General features: G+C 39.9%; 1 protein-coding gene across 1 annotated transcript; it reads left to right on the forward strand.

The window, feature by feature from the left end:
• The first annotated feature begins 2773 nt into the window (after positions 1 to 2773).
• On the forward strand, positions 2774 to 6394 carry LOC135933934 (protein snail homolog Sna-like). The gene is made up of 2 exons (XM_065475356.1): positions 2774 to 2931; positions 4402 to 6394. The coding sequence occupies exons 1-2, from the start codon at positions 2856 to 2858 to the stop codon at positions 5544 to 5546; spliced, it is 1221 nt and encodes a 406-aa protein (XP_065331428.1). The 5' UTR covers positions 2774 to 2855; the 3' UTR covers positions 5547 to 6394.
• The last annotated feature ends 18458 nt before the right edge of the window (positions 6395 to 24852 follow it).

Raw genomic sequence — 24852 nt, forward strand, 5'->3', positions numbered from 1 at the left:
ACACCGTGTGCACATGAAATAAACATGACGTTCGCTTGTTGGCCGAATTCAAATTGCAAGCACACATTGTTTGCGACTACTAATGGAGTGCGATTTCGGACGAACTCACACACGTGCCGGCCGACTCCGCATTATACGGACGCGCGCGCAGTCAATATACACACACGCATATAAAACATAATAAAATGCTCTCGCCAGTTTTGAGTCCTGCGCGCGCGATAATAAAACCATCTGCCCAAAGATCATCGAGCAGCAGCAGTTCTGATGGATGCCAGTGCAGCTGCACCATGCCGAATAGTTGTGGGGCCGTGATGCCTGAAATACATAAAGCACACACGGAGAGAGCGCGCCCGCTGTGGTAAAAATCTCCCCCTGTCATATGTGTGCGTGTGCAGAACTCAGCACCTGTCCCCTGGGCGGCTCTGACGCGCTTATTGCACGCCGCCAATGCGAACACCGATGCAGAAACATTTCAAAACGTTTAATAACTGAAGAACATCAGAGTGTATACTAAGTTTCATCAGCTGCTGACATTTTTTTAACTGTGATTGCACGTTCCCTTAACCCCATCCATATAAGCGCTTGCTGATTGTGAGCAGCGACATGCGCGAGAAGGTCGTGCCGGCACGAATAATTTTTTAGGAGGTGTGCCCACTGCCCTGTGCCCTGAGGTTGGACCTATCAGCAGAGGCCATGCTATTGATGCCACTCGTGAATTCTCTTGAAATCTAGATTTTCTTCTCAAAAACTGTCATATTTTCGCTCCAGTAAAAATATAAATAAAGTTTTTTTGCTCCTGATTGTCCCTGTCCGAGGACCGGGAAGGGCGCGCACTGCAGTAGCACGAATGCTGAAACCCGGGTCCAAATAACACCGCGAACGGATAACATGGGCGCACCAGGCCGCACAGGGACCAAGCCCACTCAAGGGCCACTTGCCTCCGCAACGAGGACTGCATTGAAACGCTAATAGACATTTCGTCCCGTGAGCCAAATCACGCATGCTGGAAAGGTGCAAACCAGCCAGTATTAGCGAGTTGGCGCCTCCCAGCCAGTGGAGCAATTTGAGCATTTCATCGAGTCACCAAACTAACCACTTTTTGCCATCTCTGACATTGGGTAGCCAGTATTAGATCTCAGAACTGCTCAATTGCTTTGACACTCCTGAGAGTACCTTTTAACAAAGCGAGCCAACGGGCTGGTTTTCTGACCCTCGTTTATTTTTTGTTCTTACAAGCAATTTAGAAACGCATTCACTCTCAATTTATGTGGAGTCCAGCAAAAATTTGAGTTGAATAAATGTTCAATTTAGATTCCAAATAATATTCATATAGCTTAAATCATGTCTACGAATCCCTTTTAGCCAGAAAATGAATACCAAAAAAATTAGTAAGATTCTTCATATAAAAAGTTTTATGACTCATAGGAAACAAATATACAGTTAATTGATGCCGACTCCATCGAGACTGAAACTATTGATTAATGCGAGAACACCGCCGCACCGCGCCGCCACCGAAAGTGGAAAAAGTAATTGATGATGCCAGAAAAACCGCGTGGAATCAGTCATAAGGTTGCGCGACCTGTGGAAGATCGGTTACAGTCCAGGGTTTAAAATCGTCGCGCAAAAGGGGTGTTTTTTTAGGGTATAGGGTTGCGTGGCTGACAGGGGATGACGGTCGACGTCAAAGTCGACAAAAAGTGTCGTGTCGCACATGTTTTCAGGGTGGAATTTTCCGCAAAGACCAAATTTGAGGTTGAAAACTTGAAATTGTTCGGAGTTTTTTAGATTGTTAAGAAAGTTCAACCAAAACCCGACTTTTCGTTACCAACCGAGGACCGCATTTCGTATAGGCGGTCAAATGTCATAAATCTCGACACAAAAACGTGAAATTCGGTTAGAGGGTACAAAATAAAGTGCTGAGCAGAAAAAATTTTGGTTTTTGAAAATCAGACCAAACTTGTCCATTTTCATAAGGGTTGTTTGGCGGTGCAGCTCGACACCTATGGGAAAACGAGTGTCGACCGGCGGCCAAACCGCAGCGGGTATATTGTGGGCACCAGTATAAGGAGAGTAAAGGCACGAATGATGCACGCGTTTGACGCCGATCCTTTGTAATTTGAACTGATGTTCAAATCAATTTTTGTGAGTATATATTTATTCTTAATGTGAATTTGTTTTCAAACTATTGCTATTCCTTTGTGAATTGTAAATTTATTATGGCGAAAAGTATGTTTATAACGGCAACTTGGCCGAGAGGGTGTCGTTTGCATGGACCAGCTATAGCTAAACTTGTAATATTGAAAAGGAATAACCAATCGGAAGTTAATGCTCGAGTCGGATTCCCAAGGAGGTGAGCTCCATTGAAGATCGTCGATTGAATGCCAAATTATTGTTTATTTGTTGAGTATGATTGTAAATGACTTACCATGAACTGAAATTTATAATTTAATTGCCACACGTCATTTAGGATTAAATCTGTCGGTTTTTAATTGACTTTAATAAAAACAACCAGTTAATTTCTCCTCTCACCCCAATGAATTCGTGACACAGTGAACAAAATTTTAACGCACGGACTACTTGGAGAAAATAATGCTGCAATGAGCGATTGAGCTAAGAATTAAGTAGTCCTGCTTTGCGCTGCGCAGAACTGGGCGCTGTGATTGGTGGTCAGAAAGCACGTGGAGGTGAAAGGAGGAGCTACTAGAACGGTGTCTTCCATATACAAACCACGGTTAGTGCAGCGAGCCTCGTCAGTTGGTTGCTGAGTGTGAAAGGGAGAAACAGTGACTGCTGGCTCGCGGATCAGTGCGTATAGCATTCTTTGACTTAGAGAATTTTCATCAACCAGCAGCATTATGCCGCGGTCATTGATGAGAGAAAACTACCGCCATTGCCCACTGAAAAAGCGACCAGTAGTGGTGATCAGAGATGGTATGTACCAATTTTTAATATTTTTAGAATTTTTTATTTTTTCGGTTTTTGGAGAGTTAACGTAATCCAAATTTGCAACAGTTAAAGTCTCTTTTGATTTTTATAACTTGTTACACGATAGAGTATCGTATTCAAGAAAGGTTGTTGCTCTCCAGACCTCTTTCGGGTAAAAAAATCCTTTTTCTGTTCCTGCTCCAAATTCTGATTTCCGGTTCTGTTCTGTTCCTGTTTTGTCCTGTTTTTTCTTTAAATTTAATTCCATTTAACAAATTGATCTTTTATTAATTTTACACCTGTGTTTTGTTTGCTCTTAATTATTTGAAACTTCCATTTTAATAGATATTCAAAGTTTTTGAATAGTGTCTAATCCTAATTCCTCTTTATGAACTAAACGGTAAAAATACTATGCAACCCACACAGAATTTAATATCCAACAAATTATTTCCAAAAAATGCTTAAAATGAAAAATTTGCAGAAAACTCCGAAAAAATGTTATTTTGATACAGTAGATTGATTCGGTAAAATACTAAAATTTTAGTTTGTTTGAACACCACTGACTATAATTAAGTAGTTGTGCTTTTTAACAAATATTTTATAAATTAAAAGCCAAAGTGTAAACACGGTGGATAATTTTTAGGCTAAATATTTAGTTACATGAAAGAAAGTAAACGTTGTAAAGCAGTATCAAAACGAAAAGTTAAGGAAAAAGCAGGAATTCTTGTTTCTTGTTTCCATTTCCTCATTCCTGTCTTGGAATACGCTTTACCGATAGTGCCAAGGAACCGTCATTTTTAAAAGGGATTGCGTGATTTTGAAACAAAAGTACTTGTATACAAGTACTTTCAAAGTACAAGTCAAACAAAGATGATTAAAATATTTTTGAATAATTTTTCAACACATACAAATATTGTTTATGTTTCTCTCGTAAATATTGTTTTATTGATAGTAGTATTGTGGTATGATGCATATACAGGTCCGGACTGGCGCCAATTTTTTTTACCGGGGACTGTTGATCAGGCCCGGACTGGCGCCAATTTTTTAACCGTGGACTGTTGATTTTCTTGGCCCCGAGCATCTGCTGCCCATTCCGCACCCCCCCCCCCCCGTGAGATTTTTTTGCTGTAAAAATAATGATACATTTGAAATATTTCTTTTTTTCTGCTTGTGGCCCTATATATTATTTATAAAATTTGAGGTAAAAAATTTTAACACCATTGGAAAACTTTTTTTTTTAAGAAAATCGAATGCGTCACATGTGGGGTTTGGCCGTGAGTCGCACGAATAAAAAATTAAGACGTCGTTTACCAGTCCGGGCCTGTGCATGTAAAATTTTAATGCCATCCAGATTTTGTGTCGTGCGCCAACGTTCGATAAAAACTTTTGACCCATATATTTCTCGCAATGGGACATACTCTAAAACTAACAACTATTTGGAGCAAAGACTAACGAGCCAAAATATTTTGCTTACAGAACCAGACGACAAAGAAATGGAAGTGAGCGAACCAGAAAACTTGAGCACCAAGCCACAGGACCTGAGCGTGCGGCGGGTCGATTCACCAGTGTCACCTCCCCCGCTGGTGATCTCAACAACGCCGTCACCGCCACCCCTGACGTCGCTGCCGCCGTCTCCGCTGTCGCTGCCTCCGATGTACCTCCACAAGCCACCCAGCAGCGGCGTGCTGGAACCACTCAGCCTGAACACCCCTGTGCCCACCGAGCAGATGAGCTGGCCGCCGATTGCCCAGCCGAGACACCTCCACCACCATCAGTTCTCGCACCACCAACACCAACACCTGCCCCACCAAACCAACTACTTACCCTACCCGTCATTCGGGCCGGTGTTGATCAGACGACCGCCGGTGAGCACCGTGCAACTCCCTCAGCAGGCGTTGTCGCGCCCGAGGTCGTTGTCGCCGACACTAGCGCAGCACCGGGTGTACTCGTCGTTCATGCCCACCTACCCCGAAAGTACCGCCGAACTGAATCTGCTGTCGCCGTCCAGCTCGTCTGCCTCGTCCGGCGAGATCTTCGGCGTGGAGGACCTCAGTCGGCCGGCCAAGGGGACGGCGAACCAGAAGTTCAGCTGCCAATCTTGCAGCAAGAGCTACTCGAGCTTCTCCGGCCTGAGCAAGCACCGCTCCCTGCACTGTCCGGCGTCGTCGGTGTCCCTCACCTCGGACGACGACAACGCCAACAACAACAACATCAACGCGCCTCCCAAGTCATTCAGCTGCAAGTACTGCGAGAAGACGTACGTGTCGCTGGGCGCGCTCAAGATGCACATCCGGACGCACACGCTGCCGTGCAAGTGCAAACTGTGCGGCAAGGCGTTCTCGCGGCCGTGGCTGCTGCAAGGACACATCCGCACGCACACCGGCGAGAAGCCCTTCTCGTGCCAGCACTGCTGCAGGGCCTTCGCCGACAGGTCCAACCTCAGGGCGCACCTCCAGACGCATTCGGACGTGAAAAAGTACTCGTGCCAGCACTGTAGCAAGACCTTCTCGCGCATGTCGCTGCTCGGCAAGCACTTGGACGGCGGATGTTCCGGCATCAGCCAGCACAGCGTAGACTCCATTATCATGCAGCAGCAGCAGCAGATGCAGCTCGTGCACTGATTCTCCGCCTCCTTGTAAAAAATCCACCGCTCTGAGTACCTCCCTCTGGGTCGTCGCAATTGGTCCGAATTTTACCTGACGTGGAACTGCCCCAAAAGTAATTCGCCCACTCCCCAGAAAGAAACTTAATCATGATCTTAACCATTTTTTTTAATAAAAGGAACATATCACACAAGTAGATAATTTTAAATGATTTATTTTTTTATTTATAGTTGTCATTAGGACTCCGCGCCCTACTGACAACAGACATACATTCCAAAAATATGACAGATTTTAAGAATTCTTTACTCCTAAATCAAGCTTGACAATTCCACGAAAATTCTCCAGGATACAGTCATTCGGGCTAATTACGGGCCGACCCTCCTCAGCCGTGAAGCAGCATTGCCATAATTATTTATTCAATTTTTTGCTACAACGACTTTGGCGAATTCACCTCATGTGCCTTGTTGTATACTTTGTCGGTAATTCTTGCTTAAGTGCCAAGACCAAGTTGAGCCCGAGCTTTTCCTCTTTTTAAACTTAATTTATTACTTTACATTCCTCTCACAAAAGCGCAATGGATTTAATTTCGTTTAGTGTAGGAATCCACCGAATTGAAAGCATATTTAGTTGTAATTTTTCCTATTACATATATTATTTGGCTTTTCTTGCTCCTAGTCATTGGCATGCGTGCGTGCTGCCTGAATGTAACCCAATTACATATTTGCGGTAAACTTGTATATTCCGTGTGTAATCCTTTTGTACTTTTCTAGTTCTGATTCGATGAAAAACATGGTGTTATTTTACATATAATTTTTTAAAAATAAAAACAAAAGAACCTGAATATATTTTAGGTTAAATTTTAACAATTACGCTTTTATTAAAAAAACAAACACCCAAACCAAGCCGTAAGCGAGTAAATTTAAATATTATTTTCAACAAAATATTTGTACAAAGAGTTTGTCACTCATTCAAACAAAAACCCGTTTCGTAAAAAGGAGCTCTCGTTGCGGGTTGCATAGCTTCCATTAGAAACGATACATTTTGCGGCCGTGATCTCCTTGCACAAATATCTATTTCAGACTTTGCTTCGAGTCTGGTGGTGGGACGTGTGGGAGGCTATCGCATAGTTAACGAGAGTGAACACCCAAATATAAATCCGTCTTTCGCGCAGGTAATGACTAATTTCAGCACGACTGTATGTATGCGGCCGCAGTCGGGGCAAATTTGCTGGCGGCCGTTCTTCCTGTCAGTGATTGAAAGCCGTCTGGATCTTACACACACACAAGTCGCGCACACAATTAAGCAAACGCGGTCCTCACTCAACGCACACACGTTTGCAGAACCTGCTGGTGGACGTGACGGGCAGAGAAAATGAGCTGAGACGTCGGGCGTTAATTATGACACCTCTCAACAATTATTATACTGGCAGACACATTTGTGAGCAGCACTTGTTCGTGCTCCTCTCTTGAGTGGTCCTTGACAAAGATTAATAAATACAAATTAATGAGATAATTTGTTAAGTGGTTCAATAAAATTTACTCTGCGAGGCTCGGGAGATTTTAGTTAAGTTTCTCAAGTGCGTTCTCGATTGGAAATATTTCAATTGAAGGATCTAAATCAAGTGACACCCCCCTTGGCAAGTGGTCTTCAGATTTTGCTGAAATTCGGTAGAGATGTTTCCCTAGGGGACCTAAGTTGAACCCTAAAATATTAGGTGAAAATTCCAAAAATTGCCCATTTTACAGGGGTTCAAAATTTGAGATTTTTGAAAAAGGTGATGTTTTCAACGATTTGTAACTTTGACTCTGTTTGTGGTTAACACAAAAATTTTGTATCCAAAATGATCTACGTTTAACGCCAAACAACTTCCCCAAGATAAAAAACTTCGTAGGTCAAAGGTCAAGGTCACTAAATTGGAGTCAAACTTTTCAAAAAAATCCCACATACCCTAGTACATAAAATTTTGAAAATTCAAAATAGCCAAAATGTGCCTCATATCCATGGTAACAACATATAAAAAATTGGCGAGACTTATTTTTTTCTTTTTCGAGATATTTGGAATTGAGTGTTAAAAATCGATGTTTTCCGGGTCTTTTGATCGCAAATAAAAACACGTTTTCCGCTTAATCTCAGCTTCTATGGGTCCGATTTAGAAAAACCGCACATCATTTGATACGTAATGACCTCCCCTAGGTAATGCAAGGGATCATAAGGGTGCCCACCCCCTTCGAACCCTTAACCACCCCCTGGAAATCCGAAATTTTTTTTTTCATATATTTACTATCTAAATCGATTAATTTTGCAAAATACTAATCGAATATGTTTCAAAATAATTAAAATATAAAATATTTCTATTTTCTTTGTAAAAATAACTTAAAAAAAGTAAAATTGCTCATAAAAAATTATTTAAGTGTATTTTAAATATATAATAATTTTGCGTTTTTTTGTTTATTCAAAATGACTGAATTTTATATTTTTATAATGAATTTTCGAATATATTTTCTATTTTACAGTGTTGTTTATACATATTAAGAAATGGAACCATTAGCAACAATGTTTTAAACACATTTTTACCAAATGCCAATGGTTAAACAATTATTAATAGTTGCATTTATTTATAATAATAAAATGAACACTGTAGAATATAAAATATATTCGAAAATTCATTATAAAAATATAAAATTCAGTCATTTTGAATAAACAAAAAAACGCAAAATTATTATATATTTAAAATACACTTAAATAATTTTTTATGAGCAATTTTACTTTTTTTAAGTTATTTTTACAAAGAAAATAGAAATATTTTATATTTTAATTATTTTAAAACATATTCGATTAGTATTTTGCAAAATTAATCGATTTAGATAGTAAATATATGAAAAAAAAAATTTTCGGATTTCCAGGGGGTGGTTAAGGGTTCGAAGGGGGTGGGCACCCTTATGATCCCTTGCATTACCTAGGGGAGGTCATTACGTATCAAATGATGTGCGGTTTTTCTAAATCGGACCCATAGAAGCTGAGATTAAGCGGAAAACGTGTTTTTATTTGCGATCAAAAGACCCGGAAAACATCGATTTTTAACACTCAATTCCAAATATCTCGAAAAAGAAAAAAATAAGTCTCGCCAATTTTTTATATGTTGTTACCATGGATATGAGGCACATTTTGGCTATTTTGAATTTTCAAAATTTTATGTACTAGGGTATGTGGGATTTTTTCGAAAAGTTTGACTCCAATTTAGTGACCTTGACCTTTGACCTACGAAGTTTTTTATCTTGGGGAAGTTGTTTGGCGTTAAACGTAGATCATTTTGGATACAAAATTTTTGTGTTAACCACAAACAGAGTCAAAGTTACAAATCGTTGAAAACATCACCTTTTTCAAAAATCTCAAATTTTGAACCCCTGTAAAATGGGCAATTTTTGGAATTTTCACCTAATATTTTAGGGTTCAACTTAGGTCCCCTAGGGAAACATCTCTACCGAATTTCAGCAAAATCTGAAGACCACTTGCCAAGGGGGGTGTCACTTGATTTAGATCCTTCCCAATAATTTATTATAAAAAAGGGATACTTAACATGATAGATTCATGACTTTATCTTAATTTTCGATTCCTTTTATAGATCGCAGTATTGCGCAACCTGAATGTTGAATAAATTTTCTTTCGCTCTTTCCATTTCACATTTAAACAATCCATACAATCACATTTTTTTAAATGATGAGCAATCATCGCGTTATATGGAGTTAAAGTGTTACAAAACAAGTGGATTTACTTAACAAAAACAGGTCAGTGAGGTAATGATTACTAATTTCACACCTTTTAGGCTTCAAAAGACAGAAGACAGGTTGTTGTAAGGGCTTTCAAAACACTGTACGTAATATGTGTATTCTTTGGAAACATATGAGACACATTTCATGCAATTGAATCTCAAACTGGATTACCAAAGCCAGAAATGGATCGAGGAAACGTGACTCAATAATAACTTCCTCGTCCAGCCAATTTTGACGTCCTAATTCGCGGCTGAGGCTGCATCTGCCGAGGCGACCGCAGAGAGGAGCCCGCACTTTTTGTCTGCAACGCGCGCTCTATATATACACGAGACCGAATTCAGTCCAGAGAGAGGCACAAACAGGTTGATTTGTCAATTGGGCGTCGGACAGGCGCCCGAATTGGCGTGCGGCGGCGATTGACGGCTCAATAAATAAACTTCTCGAATTGCCGCCGAAAAAAGCAACGTGGCGACGGAGCAGGAACCGCGTCGAGAAACAATGCCGCAGTTATTTTAAAAGGTCTGCGCGGCGCGCACGTTGCCGGGAGCAGCATGTGCGGCAGGTGTTTTTTCGATCATCTGAAGGTCGGAGCTACCCTGAGCATAGTCGGAGGAGCCAACCTGTTACTGATCTCGGGGCGCGACAGCTTGCAACCTGCTCGCTCTATTTGGCTCTCGATCTGCTCTTACGGGCATTTAAACTGGCTAATATTCACGGCTTGCCGCTTATTAAACGCGCGCGGTATTATAAAACGCAAGGTGATCGGCACGACCTGGCTGCTTTCGACATGCTGTAAGCTCATTTATGCCCGCCGATAATTTGGATAGCGAGAGCTGATCATCGTAGCCGCGCGGTGCGTTCCGTGAAAAGCGCTTTTGTGTGTTCTCGACTGCGAGAGCGGCTCGGAAATTATAAAAAGCGCACGAGATGAACGGTCTCTTTTAGCAGCTCATCGCGGCCCATCTTTCGGCTTTTGTCTAAATTAATGTGTGTAATTTATAATATGTGCTTTGGTCGCGATTTTTCCCCTGCAAATCCTGCACGCGCCGGCCATCGACCTCGGTGATTAACGCGAATTTACGAGCGGACCACATGACGAATTGCGGCAAATTAGCAGCAAATTCCGAGGGTACATGCATGCGCTTGGATGAGATGTTTAACCTCTTTAGCACGATTGGAAAGCTGAGACGCTGACGTACATCCAACGAATATTACTGCATATTCTAACGCACTCTGATGATTATACAACTAATTTTCTCTTGAGAAAATAATAAGATGTTACCTAGTACTCATTAGGAGGGTTGTAGTTGTTGTACTTGTTGCTCTAATATTTGTAACTGTAACTGTTTACTAAATTTTAGGTTCAGGAGAAGTATAATCAAACACATGCGCTTTGCTTGTTGACTTACTCCTTACTAACCAATAGGGTTCGGTATATCAACTTTGATATATCAATTTTGATATGATATTTTAAATATGATATTTTATGATATTTTAAATATCATATCAATATCATCGTTGATGGGGCGGATCACGGCAACGCAACCTTGAGAAAAAATGGCAACGCTGGGCATAAGGCAAGCATTGTACAGCGTTTCAAGGTCGAGCTAAAAAACGGTGCCGTGATCCGCCCCAATATCTTATCAATTTTTGATATCGCTTTGGCGCGAGTACCGATCCCTACTAATCATAACCAGGAGCAAGGGGTGTCCACTCTTATGGCCCGAACCCGTTCCCACTAAGAGCTTCCCGACCCAACCATTGGTGTCGCGTCGGTCGCTTTAAAACAGGTTTATGGCCGCCCTATGCGGTGTTCTGTGGGCTAACTTAGTGACGTCATAAAGTTACGCCCCCAAAACACCGCATATGGCGGCCATATACCTGTTTAAAAGCGACCGACGCGACACCAATGGTTGGGTCGGGAAGCTCTTAGCGGGAACGGGTTCGGGCCATATGAGTGAGCACCCCTTGTTACTAACTTTTATTCACGCCTCACGCATGCTCCCTCACGCACTCTCCCAATTCGTGCGGGAAAAGTTCAAAAGCTAGATTATTAATATGTAACAGAAAATAAATATATTATTTCATAAGCAAAATGTGAAGTAAAATATATACTCCACATTTTTATTGTACAGTTTAAATGGAATATTTATATTCCTATGCGTTTTCACAACAGCTTGCGTTTACCTGATTTTTTTAAGTAATAGGAGTAATGATCCTCAGTAAAACAAGTTAAAAATAAAAAGTGTTTAACTATTTCCACTGATTTACAAATTCTTATTGGAAACCAATTAAAACATAACTTTTTTAACATGTTCATGCCTTTTATAAAAAATGTAATACCCTTCTACATTTACCAGCTAAAACAATTAAGAAACAAAATAAATTATGAAATTAAGAGTCAGATTTCGAAATATTAATTTAAAAATTAGCTATTAAAATTATGAAATTCACTTAGCGTGAGCAAAAATGCTATGCAAATTAGAAACGGTCTTTTATCCAGCTAGGCGCAAAGTTAACGTCTTCATTTACTTTCTGACACTTCTCGCTGCACTACGCAAATATCGAGGCTGCAAGTCCAAAAAAGGGCAAATTGGAAATGAAGCCGCGCGCGCCAGATGACAAGCACACACTGCTGCGAAGCGAGAATTGTGCTTTAATATACGAACTGCGGTGCAGGCAGTGTAGGAGAAAAGGATAATCCATCATTAAGTAATTTTTTCGCGACGGACAGGCACTTCACACTCTCATATATACCTGCTCATGCTCGATTATATTCTCGGCAGAGCGCGTCGGCACTTGTCCCTCTCTCGGAAAAAGGCTTCTCTCTCTCACTCTTCTCATTTTATGCTAATAACACGGCCATTTACATGATCATCCTCTTTGCCGCGCCATTATCTCACCACTTGAGTGATTAAAAAAGCAGCTCGGTCGCCGAACAAATGGCCAGCTAAACGCTTGAATCGGAGGAAATGAGGAAGCCCGGCGCTGCTGATGGTGCGCTTTTGAATGCGAGATTAAAGAGGATTGAAACAAAAGGCCAGACAGACGACTGAGTCAGCCGCTGAATAAATATAATATAAATTCCCGTAGCTTGTAGAAGGTAAAAAAAGAGACGGAAACGAAAAATAATTGGATGACGATACTGTTTTATTATTCGCACATAAAAAGAACAGGAAATTAATTTAAGCCTGTGTCCCTAAAGACTTTAAACAAATAAGGAAGAAAGTAGCGATCGCAGGAGAACTTAAAATATAAACAATTTGAATGCAATGACCATTGATTCAGAATCTGCAGCTGAATTTTGTTTTGAAGAGGTTAGGTACTGAAGAGAAACAGCGAGTTGGACAGTATGAATACGTTGGCGGCTTAGGCAATCCGCTTTGCAGCCGAGAAGGGTGCAAATATGGGCGTCGAGCTAGCTCGCCAGTCACCACCTGCAAAGCTATAGGCGACCACTACAACATTGACATAATTTTCTTTCGAAATTAATTCAGTTTATTGAGCCACCCATTCCTTACTTGTTTGCCTATGAGACCAGCCATCGTTTTTAAACTTTTTATGTTTTGTGTGTATAAAATGATTCTAATACAGACCAGCACAATGCTCTATGTGGTCTGTAAAATACATTATTAAATCATAAATAATATACAATTGCAATTATTATTATTAACAGTGTAATGAGGAAAATTGAATTAGAGCAGAGCAGGTGTCATTTCAGACGACCTTGATAAATAAATTTCTGGCTGATGAGGATTGGAAAATTTAAAGTGTGCGTTAAGCTACTTTAAAACACATCGATGAATAATATAAAAGAGAGGCAGGAGAGCCGTGTCTGGAATATGGATGAGCTTAATATTGTTTTTCCAGGGGCAGATGTTGTTATCTGCCTATTAGTCACATGATTCATGGTGCTTGCAGAGTGCGCGAGTTGAGCATAATGTGTGGGAGCCGAGCAATGCGATCGCAAGTGCAACGCCATGCATGCAGCCGCGCGCAAGTGAGATTATTATTATTATTTTATTCAGCGCACGCTGTGCATTTTATTATTTCACTTGCTCTGCATGTACAAGTGGAGCACCACAAGAGAGCCAGATAATGATAGCAGTAATAATGATGATATAAAAGAAAAGCTCCTCAAGCTCTCTGTCCCATTTGCACGCCTTTTCAAATTGCACCTCAGCGAAATGGAGAACTCTCACGTTTCTGCAAAGCTCATTTGGAAATTCGATATGAAAGAACCACGTCAGAAAAAAATATTAATTCTTTGACATAAAAGGGGCACGTCATAACATGCAGTGTAAATTTAATTCACAAAAAAATAGTTGAGAAAAAGAGATATATTATAATAGAGACGTTAAATTATAAACATAAGTCAACAATTGAAAAGAGTACAAAATTAAATTATTGTTTATGGGCGACCCTCTGATAGCAAACAATTTGGCCAGAAAAGGACCAGCTCGTGTTGCTGCGCCGGCATCAGGGAATTTTTATTGAAACGCTAGATAATTAGGCTGTGTAATTAATTCACGCGTGCTGCAAAGGTGCAAATCAGCAAGCAGTGAGTTGGAATGCTTTCGCAATCCTCCCAAATTCATATGGATTCGTTATTGCAATGCAAGAGAGTCAAATAATAATAATAATATTTGACTTTTGGCAAGCACATAATTCATCACAATAATTGTACCGAATTACATACATCCAATTGCAAAAAAATACAATCATACAGTCACATATTCATTAAAAAAGAAATATAGTAGTTGCTACAACTACTGTACACAAAGCAAGTCAGCCCGCACTTGATACCCAAACATTCTCACAGATTCTCACATTGCAAAAGAGCACGCATAAAATATTCGTTTCCCTCTGAAATTTAATTTCATTTAACATCATGATACTCGTGGCTGTATAACCATATGATTCAAGTGTAAAGAAGGTTGCAATTTTCTCAACAGCAACAGGACATCCATTAAATGAAAGTGTTATTTACTCAATACGAAATGTGCATTATGTACGTGCTATACTACATTGTCATCGTATTTTCGCGAAATTACAAGCAAGCATGACGGCACCGCGTATAAATAATATGCACTTGTTGTCTTACTTAAAGGAATATTGCCGGATTATCAGCATTGGCAAACGGAAAATGCAAATAATTTATAGCGCAATAAATTTCTCGAAAAAGCTTTGAGTACATTTAAAAAAGATTAACGTCACGAGGCATAAAAACCCACTCCAGAGCTGTCCATTTTTGGGCACAATTAAATATGCACACAAATCAAATTGCCGGCAAAAGCGGTGAGCGGCCTCTTTTATGATACTTATGTGCGCACACTTACACACACATCGCATTGCGCAGAGACTTTTTTGCAGATCCGCAGTTGCTCGGCGCGATTTTCACTTTCTTTTCGCCGCGGCAATGATCTGCTGATAACACGTCAAACAACATGATACAATCAGAATCGATTATTATTACTTTACAACGTACTGTGTGTGCACACAGGCACAAAAACATACACACCTCACACAGACAGACAGACAGACAGTCGGACGGTCAGTCAATCACAGACACACACAAATGAATGCACTACCATGTTATTTATTGAGGTTCGAGGGAACATTTATATTGCTCTCTCTCTCTCTCTCTGGCCGGATTTTTAGTTTTGATTTCAACAATTATAATTATACAGGACACAGGCAAGGCCTTCTTGCGCAATGTTTCGCACTTTATTATGGTCGAATCAACCGACAAAGTTGCAAAATCGAACAAATTCTTTGACGCCATAACCCTGCAATTTAAAAAACTAAAAAAAAACTTGATCAGCCAGCCAATTCGTCATTCCTACAGAAATCCGTGTAATGAGGAAATTTGCATAAACAACTCTGGGTAATTTTCCACGCCCAAGGATGACCGAAAGAGATCGTTCGAGTCTCATTAAAAGTGGAGAGGCGCTATAATAAAGAGCGGCGGAGGAAGTGCCGCCGCGGCTATGCAAGGTGCGCACTTTCGCACCAATAAATAACACGCGTAGCGACTTGCACGACATTTAATAATTGCAATTACGGCGCCCACACACGCACACACAAACATCTGCAAGTGAATGTGGATGCCTGAATGAATTATTGAAAAATTCAACAGCCAAACGGCGCCAGACTTAATTGCGTTTGATTCAGCCGGTTCAAGGAGCACGTTTAATCATTTTAATATTCAAAGTGCGTATCGCTCAAAATTTTGGCTGACTTGAAATCATTTAAAACTACCCTCTGGAGCCTAAGACTTTCTGAATTGCTTGGGAAGCCTGATCAACACTTTAAAGTAAGCTGAAAGGAAAAATTGTGGAATATCATCATTATACCTTTATTTAAAATATTCTCTGGAAATTGGGAAAGAGCTGAAGATTTTCCAGGTCGCAATTTACATTTGCGAGAAATTGGGCCCTAAGGTTCATGCAATTAGATTTTATTGAAAATCAGGATTTATTTCGCTGCAAGGGATATAATTATATTGAATTTTTATCTCACAGTGAGCTCAACATTGGACATCGGACGAGTCGTGTTATCGAAATCAATAAATCGTAGCAATCATCGACAAATCATTTAACTTTTCGAGAAATTAGGTAAAATAGGTATGTAAAATTTCGTTTTGCATATTGTTAAGATAAACTTTTGCTAAACTCCACAAACAATTAGACTTAATGAACTACTTGCTAAAGCCAACAATGCAATATGTTCTTAATCGTAGGCTTGTCAAGCTCCAGGAATATGGTTTGCAACTTTGATACATATATTACAACAACAAAACAGTTACCTTTCTTCAGTAAATCGAATATTAGCTCTTTGAAGTATTAGAAATAGCTAATTAAATGCAGAGATTGAACCAATTTAGTCATTTCTTTAGTTTACGATGAGATATTCATGAAAATTGAGCTTGTAATATTGCAATCTTCTTGTTGTTTCATCTTGTCTAAAGTCATACTTGTTGGCCGACAAAATTTTACCATATTATTTTGTCCGGTAACAATTATTTAAATCTTTATTATCAGTTTGATTTCATTCTGTTGAGCTTTGCTGACTTCTAAAGACCTTTGAAAAAATATTTCAACCAATTAAAACCCCCAATTAAACTTTACTTTTTTCGAAACGGTTGAACCGATTAATATCCTCTTAAAATTTAATAAAGTTGGCATGGAATTGCTATTAAAAGGGGCATACATAGTCAAATCATCTGAATTGGCAACAAAATTTTCTAAAATTTACCCAAATAATTTGAAATCTGTTTTAATTACAGTTTCACCTTCATGTATATAAGTGTGTAGCGGTTCCCGCATATCTGGCGTTAGCTAAGTTTGTATCAAGTATAGAGTCCTTGTATTAGAGAGTTGTGCGGAAGGGATTCACGAACGCGCATACGCCTCGCGCATCTCGGCCGTCCTATCTTGCCCCATGTTAAAATGAGTTTGCGCCGGTGGCTCTGTGGCAGGATTATTGAATGCCGCCCAACGTGAAATTGGCTGCCTCCCACTTTAGTAGTTTAATTTAGTGAAAGCTGTGTGAGCCGTAATTCGTAAAACTTGGCCAGAAATATCAGAGAACAATGTAGGATTTCAACCACCCAGAGGTGAAAACGAATAAAAAGTAATATATACTATATATATATATATATATATATATATATATATATATATATATATATATATATATATATACATTGTTTTATTAAAAATACAATAAATACAATGAAAGGGTAAAATACAAAATAAAAATGTATTGACGGTCCTGGCCTCAAACTTATGCTCACTGATCAGTTTCTCACTGCCAAGGTGCATCACACCGACTCATGCGAAGAGTAAAATTCAAATAATTAGCAAATTGTTGAAAATGAAACTGAAAAAATGGTCTTACCTGACTTGTGCAACAGGTCTTTGCTTGCTAAAAAACCATCATGTACTTGGGCACACACAATACGGTTTTGGGGGCATGCTCACTGTCACGGTGAAAAACACCGATTCTGGCGAATAGTAAAATTCAAATAATTAGCATATTATTGAAAATGAAATTGAAAAAATGGTCTTACCTGACTTGTGCAACAGGTCTTTGCTTGCAAAAAAACCATCATGTACTTGGGCACACACAATATGGTTTTGGGGGCATGCTCACTGTCACGGTGAAAAACACCGATTCTGCAGAAGAGTAAAATTCAAATAATTAGCATATTATAGAAAATGAAACTGAAAAAATGGTCTTACCTGACTTGTGCAACAGGTCTTTGCTTGCAAAAAAACCATCATGTACTTGGGCACACACAATATGGTTTTGGGGGCATGCTCACTGTCACGGTGAAAAACACCGATTCTGCAGAAGAGTAAAATTCAAATAATTAGCATATTATAGAAAATGAAACTGAAAAAATGGTCTTACCTGACTTGTGCAACAGGTCTTTGCTTGCTAAAAAACCATCATGTACTTGGGCACACACAATACGGTTTTGGGGGAATGCTCACTGTCACGGTGAAAAACACCGATTCTGCAGAAGAGTAAAATTCAAATAATTAGCATATTATAGAAAATGAAACTGAAAAAATGGTCTTACCTGACTTGTGCAACAGGTCTTTGCTTGCTAAAAAACCATCATGTACTTGGGCACACACAATACGGTTTTGGGGGCATGCTCACTGTCACGGTGAAAAACACCGATTCTGCAGAAGAGTAAAATTCAAATAATTAGCATATTATAGAAAATGAAACTGAAAAAATGGTCTTACCTGACTTGTGCAACAGGTCTTTGCTTGCTAAAAAACCATCATGTACTTGGGCACACAAAATACGGTTTTGGGGGCATGCTCACTGTCACGGTGAAAAACACCGATTCTGCAGAAGAGTAAAATTCAAATAATTAGCATATTATAGAAAATGAAACTGAAAAAATGGTCTTACCTGACTTGTGCAACAGGTCTTTGCTTGCAAAAAAACCATCATGTACTTGGGCACACACAATATGGTTTTGGGGGCATGCTCACTGTCACGGTGAAAAACACCGATTCTGCAGAAGAGTAAAATTCAAATAATTAGCATATTATAGAAAATGAAACTGAAAAAATGGTCTTACCTGACTTGTGCAACAGGTCTTTGCTTGCTAAAAAACCATCATGTACTTGGGCACACACAATATGGTTTTGGGGGCATGCTCACTGTCACGGTGAAAAACACCGATTCTGGCGAATAGTAAAATTCAAATAATAAGCATATTATTGAAAATGAAACTGAAAAAAGGGTCTGACCTGACTGGTGCAACAGGTCTTCGCTTGCCAAAAAAAACCATCATGCACTTGGGCACACACAATACGGTTTTGGGGGCATGCTCACTTCTAAACACAACGAGGGGCAAACTCTGGCGAGGAGTGAAATTTAAAGATTTAGAATAAAAAACCTTACAGTTAGCGGCTCATCTTATTTCTGCACTTGGTCTGTGTTTCCTCAACAGCCCTTTGGTCTTTTGAGGTGATATTTATCAATATTTATGCAGCATTGTTTGCCAAACAGTCATAAAGAAGTAGGGAGCGCATTCAATCACTGCCGATTTTTCGCACTTCAAACAACATTTTGACATCTTGACTGTTGAAAAAAATCGATATTGGTGTAAGTTTGACTAATACGTCAAGTTGAGTGGTAAAATCTAATGAGTAGGCGAATAATTTCCTAATAGTATGAGATAATCTGCGGACGCACTATATTATGGTATCGGTTCAGCGGCGGCAACAGCTGGCCATGTTTCATTACGTCAGCGCTCCGATATCTGTACCTCTGATGGCGCCAACTTTAAAAATGTACATAATATAAATAATGCGTTCTCTCGCACTCGTGTCACTAAATATGAATATTTTTAAAGGTGCATATCGTTTTTCGTTCTATCTTTTATCATTTTTTATTTAATATAGGGCTAAACTTTAAATGACCTTTAACTAAAAAAATTCAAACTCACTATTGTGGAATATTAAAAATTTTGGGCTGAAAAAGTTTAAAACATTTTACGAAATTTTCCATCTAACGCCAACACAACACGACTTGTTTGCAACCTGAACTGGAAACTTGCTGCAGCATCAGGAGCGAAAAGTCAGGTAGCTAGAGACCTTTAGCGATGACGTCACGTTTGGCACCTGCTGACGAGCAGCCGCGCGAGCGAGAGAGAGAGAGAGAGAGAGAGAGAGAGAGAGAAAGAAAGAAAGACGAGACTCGTGGGCCGCACACACGTTCTCTCGTATTATGCGCTGACTCGACGGCGAAGGCGCCACTGAGACGTGACCCGGAGACTGACCTTTGGTCCCGCACACACGCGGGGACACCCGAGTCGCTGGCTCTGCGCCGGTCGGTCGTGCACGCCAGCAAGCAGGCGGTGCACCGGTGACAAATGGCGAGCCATCCCTAATGCGAAGAAAAGGGAAACGTTTTCTAATGCGAACCGTGAGCATCTCCTGGCAGGAAATACCGAAAGGACAGGGCAGTGTTGCAATTTGAAATGGACACGGCTGCTGGCACTTGATGTGCCTTAGCAAGATTATTTGATGTGGAGTTGAGCATGAAACTATAAATTTAAAACTATTTAAAACTGGTTTAAAATGTGGAAGTCGAACAAAATATGTTCCCAATTAAAAATTAATTGTACTAGCACAGATAAACAGTTGGAAAATGTTGATTTTTGGACAGACCAAATATTTTTAAATCTGAAAAAATGGTGGAATTTTATGGAAAAGAGGAAACCTGCGGAGGCCGCGAAAACTTTTTAAAAGATACAATTAAATCTGTTTATAAATCCCTGTTATGCTTGATCATTTTATTAATATTTTCTTACTTTGAATCGAAATAAACTTTTCAAAAGCTCAGATTTTGGTATTTTGGAAGAAACATTTCTTAAGCTAGGGCTTACTATAGATACTTTCCATGAGTTAATAGACTTTTTTTTAATCCGTTTTCCATTTTGCTCTGCCCTTTTGGCACACGTTGAAATCTGTCTTGCGGAGTCTGCGTGACACTTTTAAGTATTGCGACGGCTCCAAAGGCTGTTCGCATATTTTTGCGCTCAGCCAGCCACATATTCATCCATATGGCGTGTCCCAATATCCATTTTTCCGGGAAGAGAGACTCTATACCATGCATTAATCACGCACGGCGACGCAGTATGAAACTTTTACCCAAGTGCTCTCTCATTATTTACAATCATCGCATTGCTGTGGACGCGGAAAATTGCTTCCTCAATGGTTTCTTATTAATTTGTATTCATTGTTCAGCAGATTGAGGTCACAGAATTAAAAATCATCGAAATTTTTAGAAACATTTTTTGCATTTAATTGGCAGCAGCAGTTTTTCCGATTTTATTGCCATCTCCTGCATCAAATTTTGTTTTAATTTCACTTATTAGTACTATTAAATAGGTAAAGAAAAATCATTATTACATTTATCAATTGATTTTTCCAAGAAAGCACCAATAAAAAAGAAGAGTTAAACGAGCGACGAAATTTTGTCAACCGCACAACTTTCCCTCTCTGCTGTGATTCAACCCGGCCTGGTAAAAATCACAAGCCTAAAATGCTGTACTACTTATAATTTGAAAACTATTTCCAAGAGTTAAATTATGCTTCTTCTAACACGAAAATTCAAGAAGGGAAAATTCCTTATATACCATTCTCTGACGGCTGCAGTCTTTTGAAACTGCGCTTACAATTTTCAATTAGCTATAACAAAACCAATCTTATAAAAAAGTGCCTGCATTTTATCATTGGGGCTAACTGCTTGAGTGCAGTTAGAGGATAACCAAACGCGGCAAAACAGTAAGGTTCATTACATCGCATTACACAATCATGAGTTGGAAGACTTGTGCTCAGTGTGAAGCAACGCTCAGGCAGTTTGGATTGGAAGTGAAAGAGTCTCTCTCGCTCGCTCGCGGGACAGAGCGATTGGGAGCAGCACAATTTTGTAATGAAATTGCTCTATTAGCAGGGGAAACTGTGTAATTAGCGTCAAAGTTGAAGCGTCAGCTCAAGAGATGACCTGACGCGTTGATGGCTGTCGACTCTGCGGAGGAACGCGCCGGCCGATTTGAGTAATCTCTGCGCGCTCTCTTCGCACCGCGCAGCAGTTGAAACAAAGAGACTGTCATTGCGTTTGTGAAATGAAATGCACGCGCGTCTGAGAAAGAAAATGAGAGAAACTGCGCCTGTCCAGAACAAAAGCGCTCGTAACTCAAACTGATATTGCACAAACGCTCGGAATGATTTTTGCTGCCAATCCAACAGTTCACTCTGTGCGCAGATAACGCTCAATGGGATTATTTTTCATTTTCATATATACGTGTTGAGAACAGGTCTGTTCGCAGGATTTGTTTAAATAATTTCCCCGTCGATCGATAACAGCAGACACACACACACAGGCGGCTTATGTTATGAATAATATTCACACCATGGGCTCTCGTGGCGTTTGCGGTCAAGAGCCGATCGAGTGGAATTTCGCTCTGTGATGTGGCGTTTGCATGAATAATTGATATTCCTAATGTCTGGAGGTTAATAAAACGCAACTTTGTCTTACAACGTTGCACCACTGAGCTCTTGTGTGCTCTCTTATCAGATTTGGCCGTGATGCCGGCGAGAAGGAATTATTCGCCCTGTAACTGCGCATTTTTCACAGCAATTAACTCTCGGGACGCGAAAGGCGTGTGTATATGCAGCGCCGAGTTCACGTAAATAATGCAGGTTAATTATTATAAGGCCAATTCAATTATCGTTGCCGTATCGACAGCAATTTATTTACACCTTTTCTGAGAATAATTGGCAAAATGGATAGTCACGAGTAAGTGACTTCGATGGTGGATACACTTGTGACGACAACAGTGAAAAAATCAAGAAACAAGCAAGTCCTTTACTTCTGTAAGTTTTAACTGATTTTCGGAGGACCAACGCACCGAAGAGACAAGAAAAATTTAATCCCCGAGCATTAAAATATTCGCCATCGGCTCCTGAAAAATTGCAGTAAAGGTTTTGAGTTGAACTACACAATATAAAATTAATTGTCATAACAAAAAAGGGAAATTATTAAAAAATCAAGTTTCTCTTTGTCTAGTCCAAAGTTTTATTTGCTCTTTCCTTCATTTTTTAAGTATATTTCGTATACTAGGTTTGGGTCTAGATTTGGATCGCATGTGTAAAATACCTGATCGATTCAAGACTATCTATTAAGCAACTATTGATATAGGAAAAGTTTTTGGGGCTTCTTGTAACAATTAGTTCGATGTTCATTTCGTTGTAAGGCAGAGTTTGAATCGCTGCACTCAAGCAATAAGCGTTACGATTTCAACACCAGCGGTTGATTGTTCTATATGATGATAGAAACAGACCCCAAAAGCAACCAGGATGATTCCGTTCGTATCATAATATGGATAATTTATTCTTTCTCCTGCTCGATCGATGCAGAGGATTTTGCCGTGTCTGTTGTCCCAGCTCCTAATTTCGAAGCCATTCATCAAACTGATTTCCTTGTTAAGTTTAATAGACCATCATGGCATATAGCGCAAACGCGGTTTCACTCGATTTACTTTTCTCACAAGTTCATTAGTTATCAGAGCGTTGAGATCGATGGCTGCGAATGATAGGGCACTTGGTTGCCCTTTCCACAGATTTCATTAAATCATCTTTTCAATTTAATTGCCGTTTCATGCGGTGCTTGCATGGCACGACTCCAAAAGAGTGTTTATCGCCAAACATTCTATGAGCGTGTGTGTGTGTTTTGAACGATCTTGCGAGAGAGCTAGTCCGAAATTTCACCACACACAACGCGCGCGAATCGAAGACGACGAGCTGATAAATGGAATAGATACTATGAAGCCCGGCGCGGCCAGGCCTTAATTAAATTTCATAAAAATCCGATCGTCTAATGTTGTGCGGGTGATTATGTGTGCAATAATAACACGTCAATGAGTTTTGTCCGCGCACAACGTGTAGAAAGTTTTCTGTAGAGGAGTGTTCGGCCACAGCTCCTCGCAATCCAGAACCTCCTCCTGCAAATCGGCCTGTGCCGATCGCACTCTATGAAATCACCAATTAGTTTAAAAATTGGGCTTAAAGCTTAAAGACCTCAAAGTTGCATTTGGCTCAAGCCAAAGCACTCGACGCTCCTGTTATCCGTTCAGAAGGGTTTTTTGTCAGACTCAGATTTACAGTTTGTCCTGGCGGTCTGTACTGCAAAAAAGGTATTATTTAATTTTGTTGAAAAACAAAAACAATTGATTCAATCATTCATTAGTTTAACTTCTTCTTTGTGTCATTCCGCCAGGTCGTCGTCAAAAGTTGAGTTCAGAGAAAACTACTGTCGAGAGCCGAAATTGGAGAAAACCAAAAAAGAAGTGCAGATCAGAAGGTCCTAAAAATAATAATAAAAATTAACTAAAAACAAAATTTAAATATTTGGGACAGTTTAAAAAAATATATTTTTTTGGTACTTTGAATGAAACCGTCCATGGACTTTCTCTCTTTCATCTTAGGTGGTGGACATAACTCACTTAAAAAGCTAATTCTTTTATTTAATTTTATTTCTAATGGACGGTGAGTTTCTGTAGTTTATTTACGTTTGTTTTGTACAAATGTCTTAATTTTTTTTTTTAATTTACGATGCAGAACGTCGGAATATTTTAATTTAAGTGATGAGAGTGAGGCCATGAGTTTAGGAGTCTCCTGTTGGAGAGCATTACTGCTGTAACACGGCAAGCAAGGTTGAACACCAGGCACAACAACTGGGGCGCCCGGCGGCCAAAATCAAGCAAGCCGCGCGGCTGCTCCCACGCCATCCATAAGCTTTATAATGCCCGAAACTCACAAAGATGCAGCTCGTCCATGATCGAGCCGGAGAGAGCCTCTTTCTCTCTCTCTCTCTCTCTCTCTCTCACTCGCTGGGCACATATAACAAACCGCCTTTTGTGGTCCAGGAAGCATTTTAATTCTACATTGTTATTGAGAGAGAAAGATAGTCGTCGTGACCTTTCAACTTATTATGCTCATCAACCTGTTTGGATACAAAAACACACACACAGGATCTAGCTCGCCTTTTCTCCTCCCCGCCCGCTGCTTTTGCATTACACGAGCAAATAATAATAATAACAGTAATGGCAAAAGCGGCAGCCGAGTCAATTTGGTGCGCCTCTTTTTATTTCTTCATCTTTCTCCGCGCGCCGAGCTGCTGGATCCGTGTGAGAACGCAGCCTGCAAAAGTGAGCTTTTTTGCTCATGATGGCGAAATGTTTGCATAAAACGTCGGGCTCAAACAATCGCAACCGTATATAACCACAGAATTGCGCACCCAAACCTGGAATGTGCATGGCTGCGAGGAAAGGGCGAATTTTGGTTAATGACTCTTCGCAATACAGCCTTGTTCCTGGAAAGAGAAACCGCTCTTTGTTTCATTCGTATTTTTGAAAAGTTAAAATAAATGTTAGGGTCACACCGTAAAAAGCAAAATCACTATCTGAAAATTTCACCATTTAATTTAAATCCATTTCTAGTAAGAGTATATTAATC

The sequence above is a fragment of the Cloeon dipterum genome, chromosome 1 (assembly GCF_949628265.1).
Source record: "Cloeon dipterum chromosome 1, ieCloDipt1.1, whole genome shotgun sequence".
NCBI lineage: Eukaryota > Metazoa > Arthropoda > Insecta > Ephemeroptera > Baetidae > Cloeon > Cloeon dipterum.

What these genes read in the sequence shown, in the direction of transcription:
- LOC135933934 (XM_065475356.1), top strand. Translation starts at nt 2,856, where the DNA reads ATGCCGCGGTCATTGATGAGAGAAAACTACCGCCATTGCCCACTGAAA. An exon ending in AGTAGTGGTGATCAGAGATG is followed by an intron (nt 2,932 to 4,401) that starts GTATGTACCAAT and finishes TTTTGCTTACAG; the next exon opens with AACCAGACGACAAAGAAATG.